At 41.7% G+C, this 13,997-nt stretch overlaps 1 protein-coding gene across 1 annotated transcript in view; it reads right to left on the reverse strand.

The window, feature by feature from the left end:
- nr1h5.S (nuclear receptor subfamily 1, group H, member 5 S homeolog) overlaps positions 1-13,997 on the reverse strand; it is a gene marked incomplete at its 5' end in the record, with an annotated part of 42,089 nt that overhangs the window by 20,849 nt on the left and 7,243 nt on the right. Inside the window, 1 exon segment of the mRNA NM_001088774.1 lies at positions 6,209-6,571. Within this exon segment, the coding sequence (NP_001082243.1) occupies positions 6,209-6,571 (363 nt within the window).

Genomic DNA, 13,997 nt, shown 5'->3' on the forward strand with positions numbered 1-13,997 from the left:
GACCCAGGACGGTGTTTAACTGTAAAACTAAATTCTTGTTCGGCTAGGAACCACCGGTTAATCTTACTGTTGGTCTCTTTGTTTTTGGCCATCCATTTTAAGGGAGCATGATCGGTAATTAAATCAAAATGTTTCCCTAACAAATAGTACCTCAGAGAGTCTAAGGCCCATTTTATCGCTAAGCATTCTTTTTCAATTGTTGCATAATTTTTCTCATGTTCATTCAACTTCCGGCTAAGGAAAACTATGGGATGTTCCTCCCCATTCTGCACTTGGGACAATACCGCCCCTAATCCTACATTCGAGGCATCAGTTTGTACCACAAACTCTCGGGAAAAATCAGGAGAATATAGCACTGGCTGGTCACATAGAGCCTGTTTTAAGGTTTCAAATGATTTTTCCGCCTCTGGGGACCATTTAATCATGACTGAATTTTTACCTTTGGTCAAATCTGAGAGGGGAGCCGCTAAGGTGGCAAAGTGAGGAATAAAACGACGGTAATAGCCAGCAATCCCCAAGAAAGCTCGAACCTGTTTTTTGTTATTAGGGCGAGGCCAATTCTGGATAGCTTCAACTTTATTGATTTGAGGTTTTATCACCCCCCTTCCAATGGTATATCCCAAATATTTGGCCTCTTCAAGGCCGATAGCACACTTCTTAGGATTGGCTTTGAAATTGGCCTCCCGCAAAGCATTCAACACTGCTTGTACTCTTGGCAGATGAGTTGCCCAATCAGCACTATGGATAATGACATCATCCAAGTAGGCCGCAGCATACTTTTGATGATGCCGAAGGATTTTATCCATTGCCCTCTGAAACGTAGCAGGAGCATTTTGTAACCCAAATGGCATCATCCGATAGTGGAACGCCCCATCTGGAGTTACAAAAGCCGTTTTCTCCTTGGCTCCTTCAGAGAGGGGTATCTGCCAGTACCCTTTGGTCAGATCTAGCGTAGTCATATAACGGGCAGATCCCAGGCGGTCGATCAATTCATCGATACGAGGCATGGGATAGGTATCAAATTTGGTGATGGTGTTTACCTTTCGGAAGTCGTTGCAAAAACGCCAACTTCCATCTGGCTTGGGAACCAGCACAATTGGACTGGACCAGTCACTATTGGATTCCTCTATTACTCCAAGCTCTAACATTTTGTTAACTTCTTCAGTTATCGCGTTCCGTCTAGATTCCGGAATACGATAAGGTTTCAGTTTAACCTTTTCCCCAGGTTGTGTTACAATGTCATGTTTTGTAACAGTTGTCTGCCCAGGAAATTCTGAAAAGATATCTTTATTCCTCAACAAGAGATCTTTGACTTCCTGTTGCTGAGCTTTTGACAAAGTATCTGCTATTTTTATTTCAGAGATCAAACATTCATACTGAGTGGGAACCAGGTTAGTGTTTGCAGTCAAGGATTCTCTCTCTTTCCAAGGTTTCAGCAAATTGATATGGTAGATTTGCTCTGGTTTCCGTTTTCCTGGCTGACTAACCTTGTAAGTTACCTCACTGACTTTCTCCATTATTTCATAGGGACCTTGCCATTGGGCTAAGAATTTGCTTTCTACAGTAGGAACCAATACCAACACCCGATCACCAGGTGAAAACGTACGAACCTGGGCCCCACAATTATAAATTCTTTGCTGAGCCAACTGTGCTTGCGCCAAATGTTCCCTTACCATGGGCATTACCTGGGCAAGTCTGTCTTGCATCTGGGAGACATGTTCAATGACACTTCTATGAGGCGTACATTCACTTTCCCAAGTTTCTTTAGCGATGTCTAACAGCCCCCTAGGGTGTCTACCGTACAACAGTTCAAAAGGGGAGAATCCCGTGGAGGATTGTGGGACCTCTCTGATAGCAAACATCAGATAAGGAATAAGGAAATCCCAGTTTTTCCCATCTCTATCCACCACTTTACTCAGCATCTGCTTTAAAGTTTTATTAAATCTCTCCACTAAGCCGTCTGTTTGAGGGTGATATACTGAGGTGCGTAACTGTTTTACCTTAAGGAATTTACAAAGCTCTTTAGTTACCCGGGACATGAAAGGAGTACCTTGGTCTGTAAGGACTTCCTTGGGAATGCCCACCCGACTGTACACCTGGAGCAATTCTTTGGCTATGGTTTTGGCTGAGGAATTGTGGAAAAGGTATGGCTTCTGGATAACGGGTGGCATAGTCCATAATTACCAGTATATACTGATGCCCTCTAGTGGACTTTAGTAAAGGACCAACCAAATCCATAGCAATCCTCTCAAAAGGCACCTCAATGATAGGTAGTGGAACCAAAGAACTGCGAAAATGTGGCCTAGGGGCAGACATTTGGCAAACAGTACAGGAAGCACAATAGGTTTCTACTTCTTTAGCTATTCCCGGCCAGTAGAACCTCTGTATAATTCTCTCTCTGGTTTTTTCTGTTCCCAAGTGTCCTCCCAACAAATGCCCATGGGCTAACTCCAATACCAGCTTCCGGTATGTTTTAGGCACCACTAACTGTTCAATTATTTCTTCCTCCCTTTTGGACACCCGGTATAACAGGTCCCTTTCCATTATAAAGTAGGGAATAGCAACCCTCTCACCTGGGTTAACAGACACCCCATCTACTTCTACCACATTCTCTCGGGCTCTTATTAGAGTAGGATCTTTTAACTGTTCTGTGGCAAAATTTTTCCGATGTACTTCTAAATCAGGGAAATCAAGAGCGGGTTGAACATTCTCTGCAGATGCCACCTCTTCCCCTGGCTCTATTGTTTCCCCCGCTAATACGGTTAGGGGGAACTCTGGAGAGTCCTCACTCTCAGAGGAATCCCCAGGAACACTTTCCTGCGCAGAGAAAACAGATTGGTGATCAGGACAATCCCACAGCTCCCAAAACTTAGGAAAATCCCTTCCCACAATAGCTTCATGTGGTAAATTGGTAACCACACCCACCTGATGGCATAGGTTACCAAGGGAGGTTTTAAACAACACAGTTGCCATGGGATATTCTTTAGTATCCCCATGCACACAAACGACAGCTACTCTCCTACCAATGAGAGACTCTTGGGACACAAGCTGGGGTTTTACCAATGTCACCAGACTTCCTGAATCGAGTAACACCACAGCCTTTTTACCATTCACATAAAGATTACATAAATGTTTTTCAGTTCCCTGCAGGGCGGTACAGACGACTGTTGCATACATGGATTGCCGTCTGTCTCTAACAAAGTCACATTGCATAGGTTCTGTTACCACAGGACAGTTTGCAGCAATATGTCCTTCTTCTCTGCAGCGATAGCAAACAATCCTTTTAGTTATCTCCTGTGAATTTGGCCGTCCTGAACCCTCACGCCATACAGGAGAATAAGTTCCCACATTACCTCTGGCTTTACCTTTTTCACTCTCTCCACCCCCATCCCTTGGTACAATCTTACCAGAATTTGGGGACGGTCTGGTCTTGGAGTGGAAAGTCCGTGAATCTTTAAGCGATGCCGTTAGATTCTCTGCAGCCAAAAACCTTTCAACAAGATCCACCAATTTATCAGCTGTGGCTGGATCTCCATGGCTCACCCACTTTTGGAGGGCGACAGGCAGGGATCTCAAGTACTTGTCCATGACGACTCGTTCCACAATCTGGGGTGCTGACAAAGTTTCTGGTTTTAACCACCTTCTGGTCAAATGTATCAGGTCATACATCTGCGATCGGGGCGGTTTCCCCCCCTGATAAGTCCAGTTATACACTCGCTGAGCTCGAACAGGTAAGGTTACGCCTAGCCGTGCAAGTATTTCAGCTTTTAAGCGTTCATAGTCTCTGGCTTCCATAGGTTCCAGATCAAAGTAAGCTTTCTGGGGCTCGCCAGTTAACAAAGGGGCCAGCAGTCCAGCCCACTGTTCCTTTGGCCAGCACTCCCTCTCAGCAGTTCTTTCAAATGTTGTCAGAAACACCTCAGAATCATCATCTGCAGTCATCTTGGGTAACAATCTGCTTACCCTGTATGATGGTGTACTGCTGGGACTACCTTCTGCTGTAGCCTGCTGTCTCAGTGGGAGTTGTTTCACAATGGCCTCAATCTGCTGTTGATGGCGCTGCTCCTGCTGTAACATTAGCTCTCTGTGGCGGGCTTCCGCTTCCGCCTGGGCTTGTTGTTGTACAGCCATACTCTGCTGAAACTGCTGCTGCGCCTCTTGCTGACGAACCTCTGTTCGCTGCACAGCCAGGTGTATCTGTTCATTTGCCTTTTGTTGATTTCCATTCGCCAACACCAGCTGCCGCAATAATTCCTCCATACTGGCCATTTCCACACAGAATTGCACGCATCCTCCACCATATGTAGGGATTAGCCCAGCAACGGGATAACGGTGACTCCCTGGATGAGTACACCGATTAAATCAGGCACAGTAGAACAATGGGTTTGGTGAAACACACGTGTGGATTTTTATTTAAACCATTTAGAGCTGTACAAAACTGAAAAGGGTTAAAAATAAAACAAAACAGCAAAATAAACCCTTGCCAGCTTGGCAGCTAACTATACATTCTGGCTTCCCTGACTATCAGACCGTAAACAACCTTGCGTTGCTCTGGTCTCTACGTTAGCAACAGCAGTCTTTACCACACACAAAAGAAAGGTCTCTACGTTAGCAACAGCAGTCTTTACCACACACAAAAGAAAGGTTTGTATTTCACCCAAAACCCCAAAAGTTTGCTTACCAAAAAAAATAAGTCTTTCACAGAACTCCCCAGCCTGATATCTCCCGTCAGAACTGGTTCCAGGATGGAGCGAAAACCTAAGCAGGCTGGGAATTCTTAAAGCAACCTGGATCAGCAGATTCGATTCTGCTGAGCTCGTTTACTGGTCTGTGAGCTGCATTACCAGAAACTGAGAGCAAACTGCTCAAACCTTGGACAGACATACACATCATCCTGCACAAATCCACAAACTTTTACTGACCTGCTGTCACAACATATTTAAAAAATAATTTTGGATTTTTTTTACTGCTTGCTGCAATATCCTTTTCAATAGCAATTTTAGCTTGCCTTATAGCTTCTTTGCATGATTTATTTGCCTCCTTGTACATTATAAATGTTTCGGCTGTACCAGCTAACTTGAAAGCCTTAAAAGCACGTCTTTTCTTACCCACCTCAACACCAACGCTTCCATTGAACCAAAAAGGTTTTGCTTTGCAACGACGTTCCTTGCTTACAAGTGGAATATACTGACAAGTATATTTATTAAGGAGCATTTTAAAGACTTCCCATTTTTGTTCTGTGTTTAACCCTGTGAGAAGCATTTCCCACTTAATATGTTGCAGAGATGCCCTTATACTGTCAAAGTTTGCACATCTGAAATTTAGTGTTTTAGTTACTCCCTTATAGAATTGCTTCTGCAACAGAATCTCAAAGGAGACCATGCTATGATCACTATTCCCTAAATGCTCACCCACACAAATGTTAGAGATGATTTCAGTATTGTGTTATTACAAGGTCCAAAAGAGAGTTATTCCTAGTAGGTTCTTGAACGAGCTGGAATAAAAAGTTGTCATTCAGCATATTTACCTACTAGCTTTTTCTGTCTTAGCAACCCCATTACCCCAATCAATGTCTGGATAATTGAAGTCACCCATAGCAACAACTTGACCCAGCTGTGAAGCCGCTTGTATCTGCAAGAGTAGTTTGGGCTTCATACTCGACACTTATACGAGGTGGTTTATAGCATACACCAATGATAATTCTTTTTGTTACCTTTTGCCCAGTCAAAATCTCTACCCAGAGTCATTCTACACCCTCACCAGTGCCAGCTATTGTTATTTCTTTAGCGCATGGCTTTAATTCAGGCTTTACATACAAACACACTCCTCCACCCTTTTTTAATCTCTCTCTCCCTCCTAAAAAGGGTGTAACCATTTAAATTCACAATCCAGTCACATGTTTCATCCCACCAGGTCTCATTGATACCAATTATATCATAATTTTTAGAGCATGCAATTAATTCTAGGTCTCCCATTTTACCTGACAAACTCCGTGCATTTGCCAGCATACAACGGAGGTTACTACTTTTACTTTTAAAATTTGCATTACTTAGTGAAGAATTATACATTAAGTTAGTATTATTCTGTTTTCCTTGTAACAGAGGGACCTCCTTAGCTGGTAAACTGTATGCCCCCCTCACTCCTCCCCCATGACCCCTTACTAACCCCACTGCCCGTCTACCCTAGCTTCCCCATAATTTTTTGTTACCTTTGCAGCCTTCACATGTAAGTGCATTGTAGTGATACCCAGATGCCTTGTCTCCACACACCACGCAAAGTTCTTCATGGCCTTTCACTTTAATGCTGGTATGGCTAACCCTTGGCCTTTTCATGGTTGGGAACACATCATCCATACTGTGTGTCATGTATGTGGATGGTTTACTCAGTTCACATGTGCTTAGGAGATACTGTCCATCCCCGTAAGCAGCTTCCAGGCCATATGAGGTGTAGTGGCACTGTGATGATGGTGACTGCAACCCGGAGGAATAGGCCATATTTGTATACTGACAGCAAGAAGCTGTCTGAAACTCTGAATCTGGCAGTTGATAATTAATGTGGTCTGGCAGAACATCTAGGATTAAGAGAAAGAAGAGATAAGCTAAACACAATAGTGATATGAAATCCAGCAAATTAACATTCGAACCTTTGGTGTCATTTATTCTTTGTGCTGGTGTATATAAAAACTTTTGTCTGTAGCATCCGATATGTCACCAAAAGATCCGATTCACCCGAACATGAATCTATCAGTTCTGTCTGTTCTATGCTAAAATTTACATTTACTTGCACTGATTCTTAGCATTTAACAGGAGAACAGTTTGTAATACATGTATGGGACCTGTTATTCAGAAGGCTCAGGACCTGGGGTTTTCCAGATAATAGATCTTCATACCTAAAGTCTACTAGAAACTCATCTAAACATTAAATACATTTTATTATTACAGAGAAAAGGGAAATCATTTGAAAAATTTGGATTATTTGGATAAAATGGAGTCTATGGGAGACAGCATTTCTGTCATTCAGAGCTTTCTGTATAATGACAGATTCAGATAATGGATCCCATACCTGTACTTTTATAGCCATGTCCACATACAGAGACTGAATAAGAAAAGTGACCGTTTACTTTGGCTAAGATATGTGACAATCTAACCATTGCAGATAACAAATTACCACTGTGTTACCGTAGTTGCTGCTATAATGATGAAATGGCTATACTTGTTTTTGATGTGAGGAAAACCATTTAATCAATTTAAGATAACTACGAACTTTATATCCAAGCATGATATTTACCAGTTCTGTCTTTGTTTAGCTTTAAAATGCGTATTTGTTTGGCAAAAGACTGTCATCTGAATGCTCTCATATGGGACACTAATTCTACCATCAGAATTCCTCCAACCACACTTTCAACAACCCGACTTACTTATTCGATATGGTTCAAGACTAAACATAAACATAAAATTATCTCTGCTATATCATTGATGACTACATACTTGAACAACCCTGCATTCCCACTAGAAAATGAACCTCTGTTCTACACTAAATGGTCTAAGCTCCAACTCTTCTCGATAAGAGACCTACTAAACCCACAAACTCATATGATTCTACCACTCCAGGCAATCAAGGACATACAACCACTGGTGGACATAAAATTATTTCAATATTTTTAGGTTCGCCATTTCTTAGAACCTTACGCCTCACATGCCAAAGAAACCCCCTCTACGGCATTTGAAGTCTTAGCAACCAAGGGGCTACCACAGAAGGGCCTCATCACCAGAATCTACAACTTACTAACCTCCCCTTCAGATCCTCTACAACATAGACACAAGTATATGGATAAATGGGACCAGGCTCTCCCACAACCCTTACCCACCAGAGACTGACCCCTAATATGGGACAATGCTAACCATATGGTCACCTGTGTGCGGCAAAGGGAACATATATACAAAATATTGACAAACTGCACAAATTATTCCCACGACATTCCCCTTTGTGTTGGAGGAATTGAGGATCTCGAGGCACTATGCTGCATATTTTTTGGGACTGCCCAATAATTCAACCACTGTGGAATGAAGTAGCAAATCTTCTAAGCCAACTGTTACTGCGACCAGTACCAGTGGACCCCATCACCTTACTATTAGGCAAACCTCTACCTAAGATAAGCAAAAGTGGCCAAGCTTTGATTAATCAAGTTCTAACAGCTACCCGATTAGCCATATCATTCAAATGGAAGAATTCAGCACTACCTAATATGGCCGAAATAGATAGCAGAATGAACACAAATAGAATCTTTGAAGCAGGTATAGCGCAAGTGCAAAATAAAGTAGATCAATACACAAATACTTGGGACATAAGGGAACTGAGAGGCATGGCTGCCAATACACCTTAAAGAGTCAACCTTCGACCAAAATAAATAACCTCAAGAGGTATAACTTTGTACTTTTATCCATACTAAACCCACACGCATGTAAGATGACACTTTATGCTGAATGTTTTTATTGTACGTAAACAGGTATATAGCCAACCTATTGCTATTTGATCCAAATCCTGTTATTTTATTGTTTACTTGCCATGGTAAATGACTTGTATTTGTGTTGCAAGAAAAGCAATGTTGTAAGTAATATATGACATAAACATAAATTGCTGCAATCATTGTGTGTATCTGCACCATTCATTAAATGTACTTGCATTTCAAGACTCTTTTTGCACTACCATATAGATGCTGCTGAACCTTTAAAGGAACAGTAAACACAAAAAATTAATGTGTTTTGAAGTAATGAGAATATGATGTACTGTTGTCCTGCACTGATACAACTGATGTATTTGCTTCAGAAACTCAACTATAGTTTATATAAAGAAGCTGCTGTGTAGCCATGGGGGTAGCCATTCAAAGCTAAAAAAAGATGAAAAGGCACAGGTTAAACAGCAGATAGCAGATAAGCTTAGTAGTATATACAATGGGATTCTTCAGAACGTATCTGTTATCTACTGTGTATCCTGTGCTTGAATGGCTGCCGCCATGGCTACACAGCAGCTTATTTATATAAATTATAGTTGTGTTTCTGAAGCAAACATACCAGTTTTACAGTGCAGGGCAACAGTACATTATAATATTTTTGTAATTTTTAGGTGTCCTGTTGCTTTAAGCTGGCAGTAATTCCAGAGCTCCTTCTGAGCTGTGTCAATAGCACAGAAAATTACACAATCCCCACTCAATTGTTTCCAACTGCAGTTTGTATTTGTTTTGATGCGTCAGACAAAACTGCAGCTGGAGCAACGCAATACTAAGCAGCAATAATGTTGGAAATTCCACTATGATCACTGCACTTGCATTTGTATAGGAGTCCTGTAATGTTATAAGCAGTGATGCTATTTTTTTCCACAGAAACATATCCAGCTTTTTTTTTATTAATAACAATGCTAGCCAACATAGATGGAAAAGTTGATATTAATATAAAATCCTGTTTTTGAAATGTACATTTTTTTTTAAATGTTTTTATTGAAAGAATTTTTTTTATAACAAATAAAATAAAATAAACAAATATAAAGGAATTCGGAATTACAAAAGAAAATGATGGATAGAATCCATCACCAGCATATTTCGAATATACACACTCAATAGTCAGAATGCAGGCCCCCCTCTCAACGGTTCATTGTAAAACACATTAAGACATTATACTACACAACATTATTTCCCTCATACATAGCTTGGAATAAACAATTAAGAATACCTTGTTCTTGGGGGGCGTGGCCTGGACATGGTCGTGTGAAGACGTGCATTGCGAAGCTCCGTGTACTTGACCGACTTCATACTGGATTTAAACTCGGCCCAGCTCAAGATAATTATGGGGAAGTCAAAGAAGGGTAAAAAAGGTGCGGAGGAACAAGACTTGCCACAAAAAACCCAGCTCACAAGGTTTTTTCGACGCCGCTCGACGGGCCGCGTGATTGCCCGCCATCTTCGCGGTCTCCTTCACTGACCCCTCCGCCGCAAACTGCATCACCGGGTGAGAGTGGGGACGGCGATGCACCTACCTCTGCGACCTGCCGAGAAAGCGGACTCGATCCCCCTTCTCCATCGGCATCTAGTGACTTGCCGCCTAACGCTACACCTACCTGGGAACATGGCGGAGATTGGCAATTATCGCCTGCGTCATCTCTAGTTGCGGACATGCAGACCTCCAACTCGGGTAAGACATCCATTACCCAAGCACTAAGCCACGGCCTACAGCCTATTACTTACCTTAATCCTGACATGATATCAGGGGTTGCGTTGGCAACCGATTCCCCAGCGATCACTACTATTAATGTGGATGGACAGCCCATGCAGAAAAGCTGCTCAGGCCTACTTATGCCGGGGGATTTTGAGTTAAGAGCACACCTGTTGTCTCTCCCTTCTAGGCAGGACATGGAGAAGCTGATTGTTTCTTCTGAAACAGCATTGAAATCTGAAATTAATGAGATTCATGCTGAGCTGCAATTAATGGGAGAAAAGCATACCCAACTTGAGCTGTCTGTTAACACTAACACTACTGCCTTGGCGCATGTGGAAAAAACTTTAGCACAGTTTGACTCTCGCTTTTTACATTTACAATCCCTCCTGGATGATCAGGAAAATCGTTCCAGACGGAACAACATCAGAATAAAAGGTCTGCCTGAAGCGGTTGCCCCACAAGATCTATTATCCACAATGTCGAAGCTCTTTAACACGCTTCTGGGTGAAGCGCCAGGAAAATCCCTGATAATTGATAGGATCCATAGAGAGCTCAGGCCCAAAGACCCTACTTCAGAGACACCGAGAGATGTGATCTGCAGGATACATTTTTATAAAGTGAAGGAGGCAATAATGTTGAAGGCCAGAGACATTGGTGACATAGACTTCTCAGGAGTCAAACTCAGATTTTTCCAGGATATCTCCAGAAACACTCTGCGACAAAGAAGAGCATTCTGGATTTGCTGAAGGAACATTCTATACGATACAAGTGGGGATACCCTTTTGCTCTGATTGTTGTTCAGAACGGTAAAACTTTTTCGATCAGGGCATACAAGGATATCCCGGCATTCTTGGATAACTTGAACTTACCCCATATTGCTGTCCCAAACTGGGAATCAATGGACTGGATGACATCTTTGGAAAGTTCTCAAAAAGGCCCCATGACACCTGCCCAGCATCGTGGCAGGAATCAAGCACCAAGAAGCGGACAGGGAACCCCAACTAAGAAGAGGAATATGATCACTTGATATCTATATGGGTCTAAAGATGGGTAATGTCTATGTTTAGCTTCATCAGTTAATACGGTTATATGATATATCTTTTGCAGAGTCATCGCCATATCATTAGATTCGGTCTGTTTAGTTACACGGAGGTTCACAAGGTTTACGAAATTGTTTATTTGTTTACTTTATATGTCGGAGAATGTGACGAAGGTCCAACCTATGTCCCCCCATAGGTCTCTGACTTACAGGCAGGAATGCCTGATGTGTATACCTATTACAGTTAAGACACTTTGCTTTCTGTTACTTTGGGTTATTCATGACTCAACATGCTTACTGATGGATACATTGCTTTCAATGTTAACTTTTTTCTTTCTCTTTCTACTGCTCAGCCGTTCTCTTACAATCCAGCAGATTAACTACATTGTCCATGGCCGATGTTAGAATATGCTCCTATAATGTCCGGGGGTTTAATTCTCCAATGAAGAGGTCGCAGGTACTCACAGGTTTACATAAGCAAAAAGCGATATTTGTTTTTTACAGGAAACACACTTCAAGCGGGGTCAAAGACCATCTTTCAAAAACAAATATTACCAACACTGGCACTGTAGTGATAACCCAGACTCTAAAAGTAAGGGGGTAGCTATTACTTTTCACAAAAGCCTCATATATTCCCTGATGGATTCTTTAATCGACCCATCTGGAAGATTTGTCTTTTTAAAGATAAATCTTTCTGGGCACATGATAACATTAGTTAATTGCTACGCTCCAAATCAAAATCAACACAAATTTGTTGAGGAGGTCTTGACCCGGCTTGAGGGCTTTTCAGAAGGTATAGTGGTTTTGGGTGGGGACCTAAACTTAACCTTGGATCCTAAACTTGATTCTTCATCTGGGAAGACAACCCTGTCTTATAAAGTGCTGAAAAGGGTTAAAAATTTATTACACACTAACCAATTAATGGACAGCTGGCGAATTGCCCACCCCTCAGTTAAAGACTATACCTATTTTTCCCAGGTACATCAATCATATAGTCGTATTGATTATCTTTTTATTTCACACTGTGCACTGCACTGGATAGTGGAATGCAAAATAGGGTCCCAACTGTTATTGGACCATGCTCCGGTATTTTTGAGATTAACCGTCCCGACTGTTGAGCATAGATCTTGGAAACTTAACGAATCTTTGCTTAAGGACCTTGAGTGTCTCTCTGAAATAAAACTAGAAATAAAAACGTTTATAGAAGTACATGCTCATGACGATACACATGCAGCAGTGAAGTGGGAAGCTTTGAAAGCAGTCCTTCGGGGTATTTTTATTAAACATGGGACTCGCCTCAAAAAAGCTCATTCCCAACGTATTTCTAATCTATTTCAGAAAATAGCTTTATTAGAACAGAAACACAAAAATACTTTAGAAGGGGATACATGGACTGAGCTTACTGCGACAAGGGAACTATTGAAGGGAGAATTAAATAAAAAATCTATAGCAGCTTTAACCAAATGTAAAAGTTTTTATTATGAACACAGCAACAAGCCAGGTAGACTTTTAGCTAGAGCGGTCAAGCTAAACCAAAATTCGGGCTTTATACCGGCCATTAAGGCGCCTAACGATAAAATAGTTTACCAGAATCGGGAAATAATGCAGATAATGGAAAAATACTGTTCGGAATTGTATAATAGCACTACTTCCTCTACAGATGCTCGAGATAAATTACTTCCACAGCTACAAAACTATATCACCCGCACCGCCCTACCGCAACTGAAGCAGGAAGAAATAGACTTGTTAGAACTCCCTTTATCTATAGAGGAATTGCAGGCTGCTATAAAAAATACCCCCAAAGGTAAAGCCCCTGGGCCGGATGGCTACACAGCCTCATTTTATAAAACTTTACATTCAGATTTGGCAACTTTAATGATTCAGGCTTTTAACAATTTGGACACGAACCCCTGCATCCCCTCTCATATGTTGGAAGCACATATCTCTTTGATCCAAAAACCGGGTAAAGACCCTTTGACTTGCACTAGCTACAGGCCCATCTCATTATTAAATGTAGATGTTAAATTATACGCTAAAATTATAGCAGAGAGACTAAAGGAATATTTGCCTTTTCTAATAGACCCTGATCAGGTAGGCTTTGTCCCATACAGGGAAGCAAAGGACAACACTTTGAAGGCTATTTTGATAATGGATTATGCCACTCGTAGTGGGATCCCTATGCTGGCCCTGTCAACAGATGCTGAAAAAGCGTTTGACAGGGTCAGCTGGGTCTTCCTACGCGAGTCGCTGATCCAAATTGGTTTAGGACAAAAAGCTTTGAACCGGATTATGGCATTATATAACAATCCCCAGGCACAACCTAAAATTAACGTGTGCTTGTTATGGAACACCTTGCCGTAGCGATTAGGGGAAATCCAAATATTGCAGGAATTTCGATTAAGGGAGTTGATCACAAACTGCCACTCTATGCTGATGATCTCCTGGCTTTTGTCACACAACCTCATATATCTCTTCCCTCCTTAATGCAGGAGTTTAGGGAGTACGGTCGATTTAGTAACTATAAGATCAATGTTGATAAATCAGAAGCCCTAAATGTCTCTTTGAGTCATCAAACGCAGTCCGTTCTGCAAGCCAATTTCCCCTTCAAATGGAAGACCGAATCTATAAAGTATTTGGGAATTCAGATCCCAGCGGATCTTACTAAACTTTCAGTATTAAATCATATGGCCCTGATGGGGCAGATCCAGGCGGATCTTAAAAGATGGCAATCACTTACTCTGTCTTGGTTT

Source organism: Xenopus laevis, chromosome 2S (genome assembly GCF_017654675.1).
Source record: "Xenopus laevis strain J_2021 chromosome 2S, Xenopus_laevis_v10.1, whole genome shotgun sequence".
In the NCBI taxonomy this organism is placed as follows: Eukaryota; Metazoa; Chordata; class Amphibia; order Anura; family Pipidae; genus Xenopus; species Xenopus laevis.